General features: G+C 33.1%; 1 protein-coding gene and 1 long non-coding RNA gene across 9 annotated transcripts in view; one reads left to right on the forward strand and one right to left on the reverse strand.

Moving 5' to 3' along the window:
* The window catches only part of LOC116151933 (uncharacterized), a 241,062-nt gene that overhangs the window by 73,069 nt on the left and 144,574 nt on the right, over positions 1-23,419 (forward strand). The gene's annotated exons all lie outside the window — the stretch shown is intronic.
* The window catches only part of SSBP2 (single stranded DNA binding protein 2), a 248,251-nt gene that overhangs the window by 47,949 nt on the left and 176,883 nt on the right, over positions 1-23,419 (reverse strand). For all 4 annotated transcript variants that reach the window (XM_010975060.3, XM_010975058.3, XM_010975061.3 and 1 more), the window contains one exon: positions 9,764-9,823. In XM_010975060.3, the coding sequence (XP_010973362.2) occupies positions 9,764-9,823 (60 nt within the window). The remainder of the gene's footprint in view (positions 1-9,763; positions 9,824-23,419) is intronic.

Below are 23,419 nucleotides of genomic sequence, written 5' to 3' on the forward strand. Positions count from 1 at the left end.
ATTTCAACATACTGAGCCTATGAAGCACATATGAATACACACAGACATATAATTCTGACAAATTGGCGAGAATTTCTATAAAGGTTCACCAATTTAACTTCAAAGCAGGAAAACCTTACCTAATTAGTTAAAAATATCAAATATTTTGAAAGAAAATTTGGTATGAAAGAATTTATATATCCAGATCAGAATGTTTCCTTAATTGTTATCATTGGGATGCAGCAGAGAACTGTCATTTTTCAACCTATTTTGTAATCCCTTTTTTTAAAATTGAAGTATAGTCAGTTTACAGTGTTAGTGTCAATGTCTGGTGTACAACATAATAGTTCAGTTATAATATATACATACACATATTCATTTTCACATTTTTTCTATTATTAGTTACTACAAGATATTGAATATAGTTCCCTGTGCTATACAGTATGAACTTGTTGTTTATCTATTTTATATATGTTAGTTAGTACCCGCAAATCTCGAACTCCCAATTTATCCCTTCCCATCCCCTTCCTCCCCTGGTAACCATAAATTTGTTTTCTAAGTCTGTGAGTCTATTTCTGTTTTGTAAATAAGTTTGTTTGTCTTTTTTTTTTTTAGATTGCACATATAAGTGACATCATATGGTATTTTTCTTTCTCTTTCTGGCTTCACTTAGAATGACGATCTCCAGGTCCATCCATGTTGCTGCAAATGGCATTATTTTAGTCTTTTTTATGGCTGAGTAGTATTCCATTGTCTAAATATACCACAACTTTATCCCGTCATCTGTTGATGGACATTTAGGTTGTTTCCATGTCTTGGCTATTGTAAATAGTGCTGCTATGAATGTTGGGGTGCATGTATCTTTTCAAATTAGAGTTCCCTCTGGATATATGCCCAGGATTGGGATTGTTGGATCATATGGTAAGTCTATTTTTAGTTTTTTGAGGAATCTCCATACTGTCTTCCATAATGGCTGCACCAAACTACATTCCCCCCAACAGTGGAAGAGGGTTCCCTTTTCTTCACACCTTTTACAGCATTTATCATTTGTGTACCTTTGAATGATGGCCATTCGGACTGGTGTGAGGTGATACCTTATTGTGGTTTTGATTTGCATTTCTCTGATAATTAGAGATATTGAGCATTTTTTCATGTGCCTATTGGCCATTTGTATGTCTTCATTGGAGAATTGCTTGTTTAGGTCTTCTGCCCATTTTTGGATTGGGTTGTTTTGGTTTTTTTTTTTTTTTCTTATTAAGTTGTATGAGCTGTTTATATATTCTGGAGATTAAGCCCTTGTCAGTCTCATCTTTTGCAAATATTTTCTCCCATTCTGTAGGTGATCGTTTTGTTTTGCTTACAGCTTCCTTTGCTGTACAAAAGCTTGTAAGTTTGATTAGGTCCCATTTATTTATTTTTGCTTTTATTTCTATTGCCTGGGTAGACTGCACTAGGAGAACATTGCTAAAATTTATGTCAGATAATGTTTTGCCTATGTTTTCTTCTAAGAGGTTTATAGTGCCTTGTCTTATGTTTGAGTCTTTAAGCCATTTTGAGTTTGTTTTTCTGTATGGTGTGAGGGAATATTCTAACTTCATTGATTTACATGCTGCTGTCCAGTTTTCCCAGCACCATTTGCTGAAGAGACTGTCTTTATTCCATTGAATGTTCTTGCCTCCTTTGTCAAAGATTAATTGACCAAAAGTATGTGGATATATTTCTGGGTTCTCTATTCTGTTCCACTGATCCGTATGTCTGTTTTTGTACCAATACCATGCTGTTTTGATTACCGTAGCTCTGTAGTATTGTCTGAAGTCTAGGAGGATTATTCCTCCAGCTTCATTGTTTTTCTTCAGTATTGCTTTGGCAAGTCTGGGTCTTCTGTGATTCCATATAAATTTTAGGATTATTTATTCTAGTTCTGTGAAAAATGTTCAGGGTAATTTGATAGGGATCACATTAAATCTGCAGATTGCTTTGGACAGTTTGGCCATTTTAGCAATATTAATTCTTCCAATCTGAGAACATGGAATATCTTTCCATTTGTTTAAGTCATCTTTAACTTCCTTAGTCAATGTTTTGTAGTTCTCTGTGTATAATAAGTCTTTTCACTTCCTTGGTCAGATTTATTCCTAAGTACTTTATTTTTTTGGATACAATTTTAAAAGGGATTGTTCCTTTACTTTCCTTTTCTGGTATTTCATTGTTAGTGTAAAGCAATGCCACTGATTTCTGTATGTTAATCTTGTATCCTGCTACCTTGCCAAATTCTTTTATCAGCTCCAGTAGTTTTTGTGTGGAGCCTTTGGGGTCTTCTATATATCGCACCATGTCATCTGCATATAGTGGCAATTTTACCTCTTCTCTTCCAGTTTGGATTCCTTTTATTTCTTTTTCCAGGCTGACTGCTGTGGCTAGGACTTCCAATACTATATTGAGTAGAAGTGGTGAGAGTGGGCAGCCTTACCTTCTTCTGGATTTTAGCAGGAAGGCTTTCAGCTTTTAACCATCAAGTATCATGCTGGCTGTAGGTCTGTCATAAATAGCTTTTATTTTGTTGAGATATATTCCCTCTATACCCACTTTGGTTAGAGTTTTTATCACAAATGGGTGTTGAATTTTATCAAATGCTTTGTCTGCACCTATTGAGATGATCATGTGATTTTTGTCCTTTCTCTTGTTGATGTGGTGTATCACAGTGATTGATTTGTGTATGTTGAACCATCCTTCTGTTCCTGGGATGAATCAAACTTGATCATGGTGTATAATCTTTTTTATGTGTTGTTGGATTCTGTTTGCTAATACTTTGTTGAGGATTTTTGCATCTATGTTCCTCAATGATATTGGCCTGTAGTTTCCTTTTTTGGTAGTGTCTTTGTCTGGGTTTGGTAGCAGGGTGATGGTGGCTTCATAGAATGAGTTTGGAAGTATTCTCTTCAATCTTTTGGAAAGAGTTTGAGAAGGACTGAAATGAGCTCTTTGTATTTTTGATAGAATTCCCCAGTGAAGCGATCTGGTCCTAGACTTTTGTTTGCAGGAAGGGTTTATTTTTTATTGCTGATTCTATTTTACTTTTAGTGATTGGTCTGTTCAAATGATCTATTTCTTCTAGATTAAGTTTTGGTGGACTATATGTTTCTAGAAGCTTCTCCATTTCTTCTAAGTTGTCCAATTTATTGCCATATGGTTGTTCATCATTATCTTTAATACCTCTTACTTATTTGCTCAATGTATTTATTTTTTCAATATAACCACAATGGCCATTTTTTCCTTTCTGCTTCTTCTGTATGACCCTTCCCTGCATCCCCAAATGTTTTAGCATTCAAAAGCATTCAGGGGAAGTAAGGGTTTTTATGTGTTTTTATAGGATCTTATAGCTCACTTTTATAGAACTTAAATATGACCATGGCTTATTTCTTCTCTGTATCCCCAAAAGACTGTGCTCAGAGAGTGCAGAAACTATCTCTGCCTATTGGCTCAGAAACAAATATTTATTGATGGAATAAAAGAAATAGTTTACATTGGACAACTTTATACAGGATAGGAATCATCAGTGATAAAGTCATAAGAATGCAACAGATTTCAAAAAGTGAGAAGAAAAAAGATCAAAGATAAAATTTTCTTAAAATAGCAAGAAGAGGTAGGAAAGGAAACAAACTGAATAGGTATGAAATTAGCAAGGGAACCAAGACCAACATTTCAGAATGCATGAGGGGAGTTTCAGGAAGAAAGACGTGGTCAACACTTCAAAAATTATAAAGAAGTGAATTAAGAGGAAGACTGAAAATATATAACTAATCAACATTATTTTCAACTGTGAGTTTGAAGTTCTTGCTTTGTTAAGTCTCTGAGTGGTTTGAGTTTTATACTCTCTGAATTTCTAAGTCTCATTGGTGACACCATGTTTTATCACTAGATATCTTTTTCTTCAAAATTCTACTTTCTCTTGTTTATCTTGGAATATCAGAACAATCAGACGAGGCTTTCTGTTCTATTCATCACTTAAAAATATAGCATCATCCTATAAAAATACTAATCAACATCAAGTTGTCTTTCAAAATGAGTGTCTTTACCTAAACTTACCCCTTTAGTCACCAGTGTTTGTCTTTCGGTAAGTTAAATCTTTAACTTTTAAAACCTTTTTTAATACATCTCAGGATGACCAGATGATGGTTTTGTGCATCAAAAGATATGACTGCTAGATTACTTAAACTTTTAATATCAGGAAAAATAAATGTATACATCTTGTGGGTTGATATAATTCTCATGTTTGCCCACATGTTACATATATTCCATTCAGACTTGTTTATTAACTAGTCACAATTTTTGGCACACATTCTTTGTTGTGTAAAAGACCTTCACTCTGAGAGAGAAAGTAACACTTATGATGAAGATGCTTAATAACAAACATAATAATATACACTTATGAGACAGTACATCTGTGCCAGGAATTTTGCTAAGCTCTTTATATTTATTATTTTATTCAATGCTTAGACAATAATCTCATGAAGTTATTATTATAAATCCTTTCTGATGATGAGAAAACTGGGATTTAATACAGAAGTAAGTCTGTTAATTTGTTCATGGTTATACTATTGGTAAGTAGCAGAGCCAGAGCTTCAAATTAGATGAACATGTTCCAAAAGTCCTAAAGATAAGCCTTAAATCCTAGGATTTAAAATAAATGAAATAATATGAAATTTTATTAAATGTTTTTAATTTAATAATTAAATGAAGGAATTTCTTACTGCATTAAAAATTATTCAGTTTACAAAGAATTCATCATATGATTTCAACAGTGTATGTTGAACTTAGGAACTTAAGATTCTGATATATATTTCCTTGAATACTATTTATATATAAGTGTATGTATGTATGTGTGTGTATATATATACACACACACACACATATATATATATATACAGTCACCGATACTAAATGCTCAGTGATGATAAAAACAGTGAATTTATTAATGCCTTTATTATATAATTCAATTAACAATTTTGACCTCCCAAAAAATTTTAATGGGCCCCCTCAAGTTACATGAAGTGAAGTAGAATCATATAATCAAGAAATTTTAGAACTAGAAGGGATTTTAGAAATACCTGAGTCCACTCTCATTTTACCTGTAAGAAAAGCAAGGCCCAGAAAGGTTAAGTGACTTGCTCAAAGTCATACATTTCTGGGCATTGCTGGCATTTGGACCTAAAATGCTGGACACATTAATATTCTGCAAACAACACCACGTGTCATTTTTTTTCCTGTAAAAAGGCAGTATCAATATAAAAGGTATTAAAATATAGAAATGTGACATTCAGTGTAGAGAGATTTTTGTCTCCACAGCACGTCACCATTTGACATATATATTTACTTATTGTTCTCTTTTCTGTATCTCAACCACTGTAGCTGCAGTGTCCAATATAGTAACCTTTGTCACATTTGGCTATTTAAATTCTAAAATTAATAAAGTTAAAGATTCTATTCCTCTGTCACACTAGCCACATTTCAAGTGCTCAAAGGTGCTCAGAGTATTACAGCTACTGCAAACGACACTACAGACACACATCTCCCCCATCCTAGAAAGTCCCTTTGGGCACTGCTGCATTAGAACGCCCCAGCTGCACAAGAGAGGGATTTGCACTAGTTTACCGACGTATCCCCACATGGAGGAAGGTGTCTGGCACATAGTGGACCTCAAGTATTCGTTGAATGATTGAATATTTCTGAGAGAGATTTTCTCAATAGCCCTATGAAGGTTCCAATCACATATATAGCAATGCATCTTTTTTGTATTGGCTTATGTCCAAAAAGGGAATATTTGTGACAAAATGGCTATAAGATAATGAGATATGTTTTGGCGAAGGAAGTAAATATTGTATCAAAAAGCTCTTATAACTCTAACTTAAATTGAGTAAGACTGCATAGGATTCACTTTGTAAACTTTTCTCCATTTGGGAAGGAGAATGAATTTCTTTTTTGCCAGACATTTTGAATTTGTTAACTTCCTTTGTCCTACAAAGGTAGAAAATAACCAGAAAAGACATATATCCCAGGACATGCTCATAACTCAAAGTCATAAGGAAATAACACATTTTCCTTGTATTTCATTGTATTTCAAATAGTAATTTAAATACTTTAACAGTGTAATTATCACAATAACAACAACAACAGAAAAACACCCAGTGACAGAAAGGGATATTTTAAACTGGTCAATAGGCTACTGTATGCTTTCATATTATCACTAGTTTATATTAAGCAGGTATGGCATATTTAACTTTTAAAGTTAGACACTTACTACAGTCATCTCCTTTACAATTTTGGCTATAAGACCCCTATTATTTACTCCGTATAAAACATACTTCTCTTTATGCAGCTGAAGTCCTTCTGTTTTCATATTGATGTAGTTAAATAAAAGTCAGATTCACACATGAACAACACTAACAAACAATTTTGCAAACAATTATTGGGAAAGGACATGCTAAATACCATTTATTCTGAAAAACAGAACATGTAAGGAAGAGTAAGTGTAGTATGTTTAAAATATAGGTACCTTGGTTATATGGGGGGGATACTGTAAATTTTAAATGTGCCAACAATTTTTTTTTTCTGCTCAAATACCTGCTGATTGTTCCCTATCTGGAAAGTGAAGAAAGGTCTCTTTAAGATTTGCCTATCCTTAACATTCATTATCCTTTTATCATGTGTAGTATGAACTATAGATTCAATATTAAGAAAGAATAATCTTATATATTGAATATCCAGAAGAATAACATATCTTTAATTTATGTACATAATTAATAATCTTTATCTAAACACAAATGAAGTTCCTGTTGAATGCAAACTTAAAAAATATAGAAATAAAAAAAGAAATTACTCATAAGCCTACCAAACAGAAATATAGATACGGCCCTTACGTTGACGTGTATATGTGTGTGTTGGGTCAGGAGCTGAGTGGAGGAACTCAGTTTGTACAGTGATAACAGCAAAGGTGATATGTTTTGTGCCTTTTTTATATTCGATAATAGATCATAAACATTTTACCATATCAAATTTAATTCTACAACATGCCTTTTAATAGCTGCATACTATTCCACCATTTGGATATACTATAATTTATTGAACCACTCATCTGTCTATTATTGAACAAATATCTTTTGAGAGTTTCAGTAGAATGGTCAGATGTAGTGTGCTTTTAGAATGTCAAAATCAGCTTTAGGATATAAAATGATCAATAGCATTATTACCTATGTTACTTCAATTCACACACCTGTTTACAGAATTTCAGGAATGATGAGAAACAGTATAAATTCTCAGGATTCTATAGGATCAATAAAACACTAGTTTATTCTTGATGTCACTCATTGACAGTTTCTGTGCTTCTGGCTGTGTTGGTTTCCTTAGCATAGTGTTGGATGAACGTTGTGAATTTTTCAGATTAAACATTTTATCGGTGAGAAGGATAAACACCTCCAGGTCATGTAGCTTAACACCACCAAGCTATTCTGATAGTTGAACCAATTCCAGTGTGATTTCTGTGTTTCATATGTTCTCTTATAGATATTTATTCTTTGCTATATTGCATATTTTTGTAATTTTACTTTCCTTTCATCATTTTAGGTACTATTATCCCTTCTTGCATTTTCTGGGCATAGTGATATACTAGGTTCCAAATACCCAGTCCTATACATAAGTCATTGTGGATTTAATCCAGAACCATGAAAACCATCTCAGAAGAACTTAAAAACTATAGTCTAATCATTAGTAATTATAAATTCTAGAGAAGCTATTGTGTTACAAAATTTGAAAGATAGATATTTGGATTAATGAGATTTAACTGTATATGGGGAGGGGAGCAAAAAAGGCCACTCAGAGAAGAGTACAATTGTTTCAAAATATAATTAGGTAAAGACTGTTTAAAATTCTTGAGAAAAAAGAACCTATGTCATAACTCTTTATTCCTTTGAATTTTTTAGTTGCCTCTTTTAAAAGTCCAAGGGCATTATATACTTGTTCTTTAAAAAAATTTCAAACAATCTAGATGTACAATTCCACATCCTCACCACCAACCTACTCCTCTTCCTAAAAGTACATCTTTTCATTATAACAGTTTCTTTAGATATGGAACATAGCTTAGTATCACAAACATAGCAGGCATTTCAACAATGTCAGATGGATGCAATTTTCATTATTCATATGGAATATATACATATATATATATACTTGTATAAGAAACATAACATACTTGAACAAGAAATTCACATTTCCCCAATTCAGATTTTTACAAACCTCTTACATCTATGAAATATACAAAGCTATGGATAGGATATCTGAGACACCATGAAGATTCTAGCGAAAGATACAACTTTCTGTCCTTAAAAAAGAAATTTAAAGAACTCGGGCATCTATAAGTAGATCTGACTGTCACCATATACAGGTTCACCCACAGAGAAAATATTATTTCTTTATGTTGAAACACTTCCCTTTCCTATTTCATGCCATGTTCCCCTCGCCCTATGCACTGAAGGTAGATTCAGTCTGAAGGAGGTAACTCCACCAGCTGCTAATGTTTGGGCTCCCTGCACTGCTGCTGGCTTAAAGTTCTCCTCGGGGGTGAATGTGAGTGCTGGCCCTCCTTGCTGTGCATTAGATGCAGAGAAGACCAGGAACTGGGACACTTCAGGGACACTGCGTAATTTCAGCAAGAGTTAGGAGAAGCAGAACTCCATTGCTATCAAATGTGCTGTAAAGAAAGCACAGCTTTCTTGTTCTGTTTTTGGTCAGGAAGGAAGTGGAAATAGAAAAAGAATGAAAAAGAATTTACTGTGATAACAGGGTTACTTTGGAGCTGGGGAAATGATGAGGTATACAAAAATCAGAATTAAGGAAAGTGACAAAACAATTATCTTCATATAAGTATTCCATATGGTTAAGCATTTAATTTCTTCTTGTGTTTTGTATACATATATATATGTATATATATAAATACATACATATACACTCTTGTATATATGTATACACACACTTGTACGGTGTATCCTAAAACTGAACCATAAACTACTTGCAAGTAACAATTGTGCTTTGTTCTCTTTAGCAAATAAATATTTATGATACCGATATACTATTGAGGAAAAAGTTTATGAAATCTCAGAGCTCTTGTAGGTAAAAATAGTTGCATGATCTATCATTAACTATTAATAGATCTAACCCTTCTAGAAGCAGCTAATTATATGCCTGATAGGCCACTATAATTGGGCAAAACTGATACGAATGTTACAGCCTTGTTACTGAAAGTATATCATATAAAAATAAACTGAAGTATGTTCATAGAAAATTTTATTGTCATCCTTTAGAGTATAATCCGCATGTACCAAAATTAAACATATTTCAAAAATTAGGTTCAAAGTATATGGTAGACTCTAAGGGTCAGCAAACTTTTCTACAAAGATCCAGATAGTAAATGTTTTAGGGTTGCAGGCCACATATGGTCTCCATCATGAGCACTCAAACCTGCTATTGCAGTGGAAAAGAAGTCACAGGCAATACATGAATGAGTATGGCAGTGTTCCAATAAAATTTTATTTGCAAAAACACTCAGCCAAACTATGGGCTGTAGTTTGCCAACTCTTGAAGTAGACTGTATATCATTAGAAGTAGCATTAAATGGGATGAAGGATAATTTAACATTTTTATAGGTAGGAAATATTTGTGACATTTTCAACATCTTTATTGATTCTTAAAAAAAAAAAAAAAAGCACCAAACTGAAGTAGCACACACAAATCTTACCTGGTTGGGTATCCTCAGTGGGGGCCTTGGACCTCCAGGGTACCGAGGTGACATAAAAGGCTATTGAAATAAAATAAACGAAACAAACAAACAAACAAAATACAATGTAAAATACAGATCTGAAAATAAACTAAAGAATTTTAGAATTATATGAAACATAAATCAATTTACTTCCTTATGTGGTTCTGTCAGTAGAATAAAGGCTTTTAAGAACAATTACCATCCTATTTTTTATTCTGTAGAATACCTGGAAGATTTTTCCAAAGAAAATGTAAAAATATCAAAGATGACTAAAGTTAACTGTAGAAAATATTTTTTAAAATGTGTATTATTAAGATAATGCTATCTCACTGGCAAAAGTAAGATTAAGAAATTCAGGCAATTGACTCTCAGGAAGACTTTATGAAGAGGATTACTGGCTACATCATTATACAATTTAGATTCTGAATATAAATTTTTGATTGAATTATCCAATTTGGTTATTGCTTTCCTTTAGTAATTTTAAAGCTGCCAAATTTCTTCATCTTTTCTTTCATAGTTCTGTTTAAGGGAAAGAAATTTCTTTTCCATGGGTCATTTGTGGTTAGAAGAGCTTTGACTTTCCTTCATTAAGGGTTTGCTACAATTCAAAACTGATTATAAATTTTAAAGTTGAAATTTCTTTGCATATTTTGAGCCTAGCAGACAATGAGGTGTGTACTTTTAACAACAGAAAAAAATGGACATATTAAAACTGAAGTCAATTTATCTTGTTGGATGAATCGGAGGCTGCTAAGATGTGATGACTTAGTGCCAAAACTGTCTGAAAAATATCCTAAAGGTATCATTTTAATGATTGTCCAATGTTGAGTGGAAGGAGAGTATTTCTGATCATTCAGATTTGGGCATGAATGTTTTAAAAGTATATTCCTAAAATTATTCAACATTCCATTTTTATAGTTTTGGTTAATTATAATATATAATTACATGTAATATAAGCAAATTATCAATTCAAAAGGGTTGAAATATTAAGTAAAATATTAAGAATGAATTAATATAAATTAAGAATCAACTTACTAAAGGCTTGGGCAAGCCAAATCTACAGTACTTTACATAATTAAATTCCACATTTATAATGCATTTTCTACAAATATTTTTAGAAATTTTAGAAATATTTTAGAAATTAGGCCTGCAATTCATAGCTACACATATTTTCTTTTAAAAGAAGCACCTGAAAAATAAAATCGTAATAAATTGATGCAGTATAGACTTTTCTATAATATCTTTTGGAGGGTCTTACAAACCATTAAGAACTTTAGAATTAAGTAACGTGGCTTTTTGCTCACTGTGTTCTTATCTGTTAATGTATTTCTAGGAGCTTACTTTAAATGGACATAAACAGTAGGTTATTCAGGTAAAATTGTCACCTTTAGCTGATAAAACCTAAGTGGATTTTCCAGTTTTAACATTAAAAAATGTTTAGTTTTCACACATTTGATCAAAGTTGTCTCTTTGATCATTTCTGAAACTCTACTCTAAATTAGATTAATTAATTAACTATACTGTCAACTAGAAGCTTATCTCAATATTCACAACTCCCCTTTGTTATTTTCCCAATCACCTAAGTTCATTTATGAAACTGTCTTTTAAATTCTGGACTCATTTTAAAAATTTGATAATTAAATGTCATGTCAAAGTACGATATCAATTTACTTTTTGAAACATGGAGAAATAAAAATAGGTTACTAATAATCCCTGTTTATAATAAGATCACTTCAAAATGGAATACAAGGTAGAAGTTACATTAAAACATTACTAAATATCAGTGAACACTGAAATGTACCTTATTTGAAATAGAGCATTTGAGATTTGTATGTTCCTCTGAATGAAAAATAATGTTATAGTATTAATATAAATGGACTATTTGAAAAGAGAAATTTTTTCTCTAATCAATGGCATTGTGAATGAATGTATTTTAATGGGATTGTCTCCTATCCAACCATGAGGCCTCATCAAGGGAAGGGATTACTGAGAGGGAAAGGTTGTGCATGTGGTGGCTGGGAACCTGCAGGACCCTCTAGAATAAGATTGGGAGAGAGAGAGAGTCTCTCTTTTATTTCCTCTTGTATGCCCTCCTCCAAGAAGTTCAAATATTTTTTTGGCCAAAAAAAAAAAAAAAAAAGGGAAAACCACTTATATTTTGGATCTATAGTTAGAAAATTAAAGCAAAAAAAAAAAAAAAAAAACCACCCAAATCTAGCTTAGATAAAAACCTACTTTTCCCTAAAATATAAACATTATTATGGGTAAAGCACTTTAATATCAAATGAGTGCTGTTATAACATAAACTCTCAATATTCAGATTGATTCCAAATTTATCTAGTTAACCATGTACGTCCTCAACTTCCTACTTACTGAGGTACAGACACAGCAAAAGAACCCAGAAGAGTTTTCATATTAGCAACTGAGAATATTCCACTAACATTTGTTTTTCAGTGTTCAGAAGTCAATTTGCTTTCAAATATAATTCAAGATATTGAAACAAGTTTAAATTCTTTTATGATAAAGTGCTTATCTAAGAGATTACCTATTAATAATACAAAGTACGTCTACTGACAGACCTGGCAGTAATCTCTGTGCGGACAACCTGGGAAGAGCAGGATCTTCAAAAAAGCCCGTAGCTATGAAAGTCTGTTTACTCTTTATATTTGGAGAACTTTTTTTTTTTTTTTAATAGTTTGGGCATCAAAATATTTGCTTGAAGGTGTCCGGATGATGAATCAATATTTCAAATGGAAAAGGCTTCCCCTTGAAAAATGAGCTTAAAAAGTTATTTATAATGTGTGTAGGAAAAACGTCTGACTGGGAGTCAAGGGCCTGGGTTCTAGTTTTTGCACCACCACTAATTAGTAGAAGACCCTAAACTAAAAACCTTTCAGGGCTTTAGTTTTCTCAACCTTAAAATGAGAGAATTAGATGATCTCAAAAGTCTCTTGGGAAATAATAATTAAAAGACCCCATAATTCTGTGTTAATTATTTCTAGTATTACCTTTAATTACAAAGATTAGCATACTGTAAGTAGCAATAAATATTTGAAGTGTGTGGGGATGGGGTTGGGGTAGGGTATAGGTATGCCCTCCTAAGGCACAAGCTATCTTTTTCAAGAAGCTGGAGAAACTTTTATTCCCATGCTTTCCAGAGAAAAAGAAAAACCTAGTAGAAGAAAAAGATAAATAATAGTGCTCTTTATTCAGATCAAAGGCCAACAGAATAAAAAAAAGGCATGTATCTATTAAAAGGTGTGCTACAGATTCATTCATTCAACAAATATTTAACACCGATAAAGGCACTGTTCTAGGTGGTTGGACATATAGTGAACAAAGCAGATAAAGATCACTGCCCTGTGCTTAGGAATTTTCAAGGTTCACAGTCTTGTAATTAATATGAGAAACAATTTTCTGGAAAAATATTTTCTACAGTCCACTGATCTGAAAGAAATAGAATGTTCTCTTCACCAAATGGCAAGTACCAATGAAAACCCAAAGAAAATAATATTTCAATCTGGTGCCTTCCCTTAGAAGTCATATTACATCATCCCTACTTGAGAGAACATGTAGTGCTATGAATGACTGAAAAATCAAGGCTATGCATTTTATAAAGTTTTCCAAATTAGGCAAAATTCGTGGACTAAAATGTTCTTTATAGTATCTGAGATGAACTGAACAGCACAGTCAGTACTCAGACATGTGGCAATACATTTATAGGCATAAATTCTCATTTCTACATGTTTCAGTTACCTACTGAGAATGAATGGGATAACCCAAAGTAAAAAATATATATATATACAAAGCCAGAAAATCAATAAATATTTGATGACTAAATGAAAGGAAAAAAATCTCTAATAGAAATATAAACCAAACGTCCAGCTCATTTCCTCCAAGTAGTCTTTTAGAGAAGAGATCATACCATTTAGAATCATAAGTTACTTCAGAATGAACAGCATTCAATTTTAAAAGATTATTATTTTCCATTATATCAAGAATTATTTATGAAATTTTAAACTTCTGCTTTCCTAAGAGGTATTTTCCTTTATTCTTTGCCATTTCTGCTAGTGGAAAGTAGCAGTCTCCCTGTTCTTTGATCTTCATAAACCCTTAGTGCTTTATCTCAATTCCCTAAGAATTAGAAGGGACCAGTTCTTCCCCATCTTTCCTTCTCTGAAGATCCCAGACCCGCTCCCCACTGACCAATGGAACTGTTTTATAAATAACTTATCCTGTAATTACAGGTGATAAGAACTATTTTAAGCCCTAACTTTATATATATGTGATTAAAGTGTACATCATAAATGACACACTGCTCAAATGTTAACTTTGTTAATATTTTCTAACATTTTAACTAGTTGCTAGAAAACATAAATATAATTTATCAATACCAGTATATTTCTTGAGATTATTCTGAACTCCCCTTTCTCTGCCAAGGAAATTTCTACTAATCCTCCAAGGGACAGTTTAAATGTTACTTCCTCTTTAAGGAATCTCTACAGGCTCCTTCCCTCCACTACCTGGGCACTTGTTTACATTATTATCACAGAGAATTCAGCACACTGCAGTGTAACATGTGCCTTGATAGGAAGGAAACCCACTTCAGAAGGAAGAACACAAGACCATATAGGAGCAAGTAGCTATCTTAATGTCAAGGTAATCCATCCATAAGATAAAACTGGTATTTCTAAGAATCCTAAAAATTGCTTTAGCAGTGTATAAATCACCTTATATCTTTTTAAAAATATTTCAACATGGCTTTAGAAACTCTTTAAATCCTGATCTTTAAGAACAAATTGATAATAAAGAAAATTTAAAATCATTAAAAAATAAAAGCTTCTTTAAAATGCCAATTTTATAACGTAAGCATTTTCTATATAGTACATTTTATTTTATGAGCATGACTTAGAACACGTCAATGGTGAAAAGAAGAATGATACTAACTTCTTTAAAATGAACAAATGTAACATTTAGGACGGTTTATGCTTCTGAAAATTTAGAAGTCTGAGGTATGTTCTACAATACACAATTATATAAGATTTACCTAATTTAAAGTAACTGAACTTTTTTCAGGACAAAATTATTCATGTGAAATTTGCTTATAATTTTGAAAAAATATCTTTAAGTTACAAAGAAATACACAATTATCAAGTTTAAGAAAATATGAACTTAGAAAACAATCTAAAAAATGAACATGCTTAAAAAAATGACTTCGCAAAACTATCCAACTGGTTTTACAAGTTCTGCATTGTACAGTTATAATAAAATCTGACTGACAGAATTTTATCTGAATATGCCTTTTTGACACATTTTACAGCAAGAAGTTTTTAAGAGTTAACTAGGTCAACCTCCTTATTTTATGTAAAAGAAAAACAAAGACCAAATTTCTTAACTGTCATTTTAGTTTTCTTACATTTTAGTTTCTTACCTATAACATCCTACTACAGTAATATATTTATAGAATAAAGGCAGGTACACATACTTCATTTTTATGACCAACTGACCAGAAACAAGTTGCCTGCCTTGGCATTTCCTCCTATGCCCCCCAGCAACTCTGCAACCATTCACTTAATGCAAAATTCTTTACCCCTGCTACCACTCAACCCTGAAAAGCTGAAAAGGCAGTGGTATTTCAGGTAAGCAAGTTAATCTGCATATAAAGCACTAATTAGCATGTGCTCTTGATGCCCCAGGACTAAAAGGAATTCGACAGCTGAAATAAAATAAATGTAGTAAGCTCTCTCTCTCTTCTCCAATACTTTTGGTAGAGTTTTGATAATATATGTCATCTTTAGTCCATTTACTTGTTTTTAAGTCAGGTGCTTAAAGGGAATACAAGATGGGTGAGGAATGGTGGTACATGGATGTAGTATCATTAGAAGAGCATTATTATAATCAAACTGTTCCTTAGAATGTGGTAACTTATAATGAGGTTCAGGGGGAAGGCAAGGGAGCAGTTAGCACATTCTAAGAGTGTACAGAGTGGCATTCAGTAACTATTTGGTTGGTTCCATAGCTGGATCTGAGTGAATGCACAACACTAACGAAAGACTCTAAAAATCAGAAAAGATGTAGTAAAGTTTGGTTTCGTTATATAAAATCTCACCTGGCCAATTTATGTGTCCTGTTAAAAACAGGTAGTGTTTACTGATATTGCAAAGAGTAAGGTGCAGTATTGGCCTAGTATATCCGGTTGTCCAGTGAGAAAATGCTTATATGTATAGAGGTGAAAATTCAGCTTGCTTATATAAGATGAATTATATCTTTTTAAAGGACTTAGTAAGAGTAGGTAAGGAACAAAGTGTTGGCGATCCCAGGACGATACTGAGTTATAATGACAATATCCATTTCAACAACATATAAAAGAATTTACGATTTAGATGAATAAGATCTTTCACTGTCCGCTATTGCTTTCAGGTTTCTCTTACTATTTCTGAGATGTCAAGGTTGAAAATAATGATTCTTAGGCAGTTTTACAGAGAAGCAGTATTCAGTAACCATTCTTTGGTGAGAAGCATGTCAGGTTAATTTATGTACAATTTGGCAAAAAAAAAAAAAAAAAAAGTGTGGTAACTCACTGATCTTTTGTGAAGCAGAGGCCAGCCATGAGAACTGCCAGCTCCATACAGGGCACCTCAGCTGTCTGTCTCATGTTGTACCGGGTGTACAAATGAGACCCTAGTGTTTCTAGACTGAAATACATTCACAGAGCTGTAATCCTCGGGTCTCAAAAACACGTTTTAGCTTACATGTTTTCTTTCCATTAAGAAGAGGCTCAGCATTTGGGTGTGAGTATTAAACATTCTCCTTTTTTTAAAAAAAACTGAAGTATAGTCAGTTACAATGTGTCAGTTTCTGGTGTACAGCATAATGTCCCAGTCATGCATATACATATATATATTTGTTTTCACATACCTTTTCATTAAAGGTTATTACAAGATATTGAATATAGTTCCCTGTGCTATACAGAAGAAATTTTTTACCTATTTTTATATATAGTTGTTAACATTTGCAAATCTCAGACTCCCAAATTTATCCCTTCCTACCCTCTTTCCCCTGGTAACCATGAGACTGTTTACTGTGTCTGCGAATCTGCTTCTGTTTTGTAGATGAGTTCATTAGTGTCCCCCTTTTTTTCTTTTCTAGATTCCACATATGAGTGATATCTGTTATTTTTCTTTCTCTTTCTGGCTTACTTCACTTAGAACATTCTTCTTTCTTAACATTATATTGTCTTTAGTACATAGCTATCTCTAGTCTAAAAATTTGTAAGAAATTTGGTAAAAAGTGATTTGCTTCCATCAACATTTAGGCAAAAACACAAGGTATAAAGTGATACATAGCCAGGAAAAATATGGGTTTCTTCAGTAATTATATTAATTATATAAAGATCAAATATCTAGCTTACTTGGTTCTGTGAAAATATGGCTTTTGACAGATTTAATCTTCTGATATTTTTCATGTACTAAGTAGACACAGGTAATAATATACAGTTCTGTGATATAAAAATTATTCTACAAAGTTTCAAGGGAGAAAATTCCCCAAATATTTTTAAAATGATAAATATGGAAGGTTATAATGACTTATTTACAGTCCTGAAAAGGTAATAAAAATAAGTTCACTATGAGATTTTCCCCAAAGCATAAACAAACATTCTTTTAAAAACTAAACATTATTTTTTTATTCATTCTGTGTCTATTTTTTTTAGTTAGTTCAGTTCTCTTTATATGATTTTCCAATATAGATTTCTGTTCTTTATTTTGCTATTGAAAAATTCACTTAGAAGTAAATCTTTTTCTCTTGATTATGTTAAGTGACGTCATATGCTATCAATAATAAATAATATTGAGAATACTATTTTGAAAAAAGTATGAGTTTGTGGCTTATACATTTCATTTCAGCCATTGTTCATAGAGTAAAACCGTTCACATGTTTTTACTTTTATAATTCTATGAGATGCTTCATGAGTTTTCTGTAGAAGAGTAATGAAGCATAAATTATACATTAAATGAATTTCGTCAAAGTTACTTTACAATTCATATATCTCAATTTGTTCAGTTTCTTTTCTGTTTTTCATGAAAATCTCCATCAGACATTACTGACACCCCAGTGGATAAGACACTCTTGATTAACACATTTTAATTCCAACTAGTATTAAACTAATTTAGCTCACAAAATGACATACTTGTGCTGGCATATTCTGCTGCTAAGCATAAATAGGTAGTTTATCTTCCATACATCTTAGATATTCTATCATCAACAACACTTAATTAAAATAACGCATATAAAATAACTGTGAAGTATGAACAGATCCAGTTGCCTAGATGTTATTTTGGCAAGCCTAATCCAATTCAGCACAGAGTTATAAGCAGGCTATTCTTTTGATAGGGATTTAGTCTAAGCATCAAAACTGCTCACTTACATTATGAGCCTTTTCAAGAACATGAGATTGTTTCTCAAGTCTTCGTTACCATGTATCAGCTACAGGTCTGTGGCTGTGGACTTGTGAATTGTGAACGGGGACTATGCTGCCTTCTGGTCTAATAAACTGCAGAAGTTTGAATAACATTCTATTAAAAAAACTTTAATAATTTGTTTAACTTTTGTGTGTGTGTGTGTGTGTCTGAGACAAGCAGCTGGAGTCCTACATAAGCTGAATCTGGCTCCTTGCTGCCTCCCACCACTGACTGAAGTCACAAGGACAGATCAACCCACATTCCTAGAGCATTAAAAAGTAACACTATGGGTATGAAAATAAATCTGTGAGATTTATAATTCAGGATAGTGTCAGGATGACTAAATCAAAAGAGAAGCAAAAACAGTAATTTTTTAAAAAACTACTCCTAATTTTTCATTGAAGAATGGTAAAAGCAGTCCCCTCTTCCCCCTTTCCCTATTTTCTATTCAAACTTCCATGTAAATTTCTTCCAGATGAGAGAGTGGGAGACAAGCACTTTAATTTACCTAAATGTACCACAGGCAAAAAAAATAAGGCTGCTTTGTCCTTACCCTTCTGATATCCTGATATGCTAAGGAGGGTTCTACTGATTAAGCTGTAGTCTTTTCAGATTCACAGGCATCGGTAACACTGGTTAAAGAAACCTGCCTATGGGCTTGGTCTCTGATACAGGTGACAGATTATATATATTTTTACTTTCTTTAGAAATAAAATGACATGCTTCACTGTCACTTGGTTCACTTACCTGCAAACATGAAGTCTGTTTAAAATTACTCAACTCACGTCTGAACTAGAAAGAATAATCTTTTCTACTGAACAGAGAACAGTCTGTTTTGAAAATAGAGCTTACTAATTTGACTAATGCTAAAAAGTATAAAAATAAGCAAGATGAGAGAATTCAAATTGCACAAAGTGAAGTTGTTTCTCTCCATCTCCAATTTAAAATATGCATTTTTGAATCACGTGTCTTAGATACAGAATAAATGTACAGAATAAAACTGGTAAGACAAATTTGAGTGGAAAAATTATTACTGATGTCAAAAGTATTTGTAATGTCAGATCATTTACAGAGTATAAAAATGACAGAAAATAGGCAGTAGTCACATTTGCAGGCATTCTAAGTAAGTAATTCTATTTTACCCTTTCTTGATAAGCAACCTACTGTGTATAAAGAATATCTGATTACTCCATTTTCTGGTAGTATATCTTACAGTCAAGATTATACCTGACTGCTGGGTATAATAGATGGTACCTGGCAAAAGCCTACACTCTGTTCCCAGTTACCAGCAGAGCTGTTTTCTCTGTCCCTTGGCAGGGATGAACAGTTTATACTAGCCAACACTTCCTTCCCAGCAGCATTTCTTTGATCTCCCCCCCACTTCTCCCTCCAGCTACTGCCTCATCTCTCACTTTCCCTTTAGAACAAAACTCTTTGAAAGAATTGGACATACTCGTTGCTTCCAATTTCTCTTCCCAGTTTATCCTGAATCCACTTTTATGAGGCTGTCACCCCCATCACTCCACTGAAACTGATCTTGTCAAGGCCACCAATTACCACCTCCTGAAATCCAATGGTCAGTTGTCAGTCCTCAAATAATTTGAACTCTGAGCAGCATCTGACACAGCTGATCATTCCTGGCTTCCTTGAAACATTTTCTTCCTTTGCTTCCAGGGTACCACACTGCCTGGTTTTCTTCCTGTCTCCTGTGCTGCTCCTTCCCATTCTTCTTGTTGGTTCCTCCTCATATTCTTGACTTTTCAACATCACAGCCCTGGGATCTGCAGAGCTTCTTGTCTCTCTCTCTCTACTCATTCTCTTGGTGATGTCATCAGGCTCACAGCTTTAAATATTATCCATATGCTAATAACTCCCAAATAACTCTAGCCTAAGCCCCAACCATGAAACTCCAGCTCTGATACCTTGCTCCTTACTTGACATCTGCTGAATATCTAATAGGCATCTTAATCTTAACAAGCTCAAAATTAAACTTCTGATATTCACCTCAGATAGCCTCTTTAAGTTTTACCTACATTCACAGATAAATGTCAGCTCCATTCTTCCAGCTCAAAAGGCCCAAAGCCTTGCAGTCACCCTTGATTTGTCTTTTTCTCTCATAACACATATCCAAACCATCACCAAAATCCATTGGTTCTAACTTCAAAATATATCTAGAAACCAGCCACTTCTCACCAGTTACCAGCTTTGTCCAGGCCATGATAATCTCTTGTCAAAATTTTGCAATGACATCCAAAATGATCTCCCTGTTTCCACCCTCTCCTCCAATAGACTAATCTCGACATAGCCAGAACAACCCTGTTAAAAACAGTCCTATGGGGACAAGGATTTCTACTTAGCTTGCTTACTGTGGTAACTCTAGCATGAGTGGTCAGGGACAGGGCAATAAATATCTGTTGCTGAATGTCATCAGCAATCATAACCAGTGGTTCTCAGATATTAGCTTGTAAATTAACAAACAACAAAAACACAAAAGATTTCCAGCCCCATGGTCCCAACCCCACGAATTCTGATGTACTAGGAGTGGAGTGACTCCCAGGACTCTCTTGTCAGGTAGTACACAGAAAACACTTGGAGAAACATTGGTCTTAGTCCTTACCCTTTGGATTTCTTGGAGGCTATCTAGTGGTGACCGATTCATACGGAAAAGGAGTAGGCAAATTACGGCTTCTGGGCTACATGTGGCCCATCGCTTATTTTTGTAAATAAGAAGAACTGTGCCATTTGTCTACATAGTGTCTATGGCTGATTTATACACAATAAGAGTTTAGTGGGACTTCAAAGCCTTCAAATTCTGAAATATTTACTATCTGGCTTTTTACAGGAAGAGTTCATTGACCTCTGAAATAAGAGAAATTATTCCAGAACACTATCTAGTGATAAGCTATTTTTTTTAAAAGTTGAAGGTATCCTAATGTATACTTAAGACAAATCTATTCTACCCATATAGGGAATTTACAATATATTTAATATTTGATTTATATTTAATAATCCATTCCTTATCTAATTCCCCAAAGAATGGTGATCATTTTTGTTTCTGTAACCAACATTTAAATAAAAAACTAAAATTGTATTATAAATTGCCTTTGGATATTTGCAATTTACTATAGATTTTTTGTTTCCCAAGGACCTATAATAAAAATGGAAGCATTCTGGGAAGAATTTTCAATAACAAGATATTGGTTTAGGCTGCCCAAGTTAATTTTTTCATAAATACTCATTTTGATAAATAAACAGAAAAAGTAAGGTTTCTAATGGGAAAAAATTTCATTCCATTCTAAGTGCAAAACCCAAGTAAAGACTCTGAACCCTTAACATTCCCTTCTTTGCACTCTGTCCATCTAGTCACTGCTGTAGGGACTTTAGTTATTAGAAACTACAATTTTTAAAAAAGCCTACTTAGTTACTCAAGCTGAGAAGTTTTAATTTGTTCTAATAGTTGAGGCCAGAAAAACTATTATCACAACTGCAGGAAAGCATTATCAAAGCTGGCAGCTGTCAGGCACCTTTAATTTTTTAGGCTGCTTTTATCTTTGTACTAGAGAAAGACTCATTCTGTTCTCGATATTTAGAATCTCTGTTCCTTAAAAATTCAAAATACATTTTTAAGAAAATTAAACTTAATTTTTTTTTTCTTGAATTATGATTCATAAGCCACCTTCCCCACCTCTACTCTCCAAATCTGGGTGTTTTAATTGTAAGAAATACTATTTTTAAAGTGTGAATTTTTAAAATATACATATTGATAATGTTAGATGTTATAGTTCAGTAAGTCAGTTCTACTTGAGATATTCAGTATTCTACTTATTCAAACTAAGAAATCATACTTACTGATCTTTTGGTTTGTAATCTAAGATCAAAAATGGTATCTACAACTCCTGGGGAGAGAGGAAAGGAGTCTGTCCTGGTTTACAGTATTTCCTAAGACTAAGTCCTGAGACAGCCATGATCAGGAGGGAGAGGAGGAAAGGCAAACCACTGGTAGAAAAGACAACATAAAGATTAACAACAGAAGGGAACTGAGACAGCATGCAGACTCACTGTATGTATAAATCATAGGGTAAAACAGGCGCTACTGATAATAAAATGGTTATATTCTGAAAGTCTGAATAGGAAGAGCAGAGCTGATGAAGATGCTCAGTTATGAAGTATCTTCAATAGGCAGGACTTACGTCCAGAAATAAGTTAAATAAATATCTACCTCCAGAAACATTTAACCAGGGCTTAGAACAACATTCCTAGTTTTTCCTGTTCAGTTTCAAGTGTTAGATTAAATAATCATTTTCCTTATTTTTCATTCTTCTTTTAGACTATCAAGAACATGTATTACCCCGAGCTTTGTTTTTGTCTTTGGTGCTTTATGAATGTCATTTGTATTGAACTTTTTCTAGTTATTAACAACATCATGGAGAAAAGGGGCGATTTCTTTGTATTTTTTTGTTCTTCTTACTGCGTTATTACTATGTCAAAGCATTAGGTCAGCCTGCTGGAGTGCAGTCTTGCTAAAAATAGAACCTCTGAAAAACACACCCGAACAAGAAGAGACATCTACAAACCACCACTAGATGGCGAAGGCGCTTTACCATTGCTAACATTCCGCCTGTAAACTGAATTGACTTACAAACCCACTACAACATATTTTCTACCATATCAGATTTCGATCAAGTCAGATTTTAAAACATGGATAGCCACCTTACTCTGAAACTAAATTGGTATACCTTATCTTCAACAAGTATTTATAATCTTACTCATGTCAAAGCCTGAAATTTACAACCTGACATCAATATATTATTAGTTTTCAACAGTTCTCAGTAAACTAAAGATCCAGTGACTAAGAATACAGCAAATGTATCAAAGCAAAAATCAAAACAAAATATAATACAGAGTAAAAATGAACAAAAGGCTACACAGAATCAAAATTGGGTATTTACAGGTATGTCCTACATTAGTTAATACACTCAAAGATATCTACATTAGCACCTGTTAAAGGCTTACACTGTATTTTTATGTAAAAGTTACTGATGTATTTAGTTAAAGTGATAAAAACAAGATAGTTTTCTTCTTAAAAGTTTTCTTTGGTAAAGAACAGAAAGGAGGAAAAAAAGTTTTCATTCCCTTCAATTTTTTTTTTCGTTGAAATGAATGCCCATTGTTGTGA

This window comes from Camelus dromedarius, chromosome 3 (assembly GCF_036321535.1).
Source record: "Camelus dromedarius isolate mCamDro1 chromosome 3, mCamDro1.pat, whole genome shotgun sequence".
Classification (NCBI taxonomy): Eukaryota; Metazoa; Chordata; class Mammalia; order Artiodactyla; family Camelidae; genus Camelus; species Camelus dromedarius.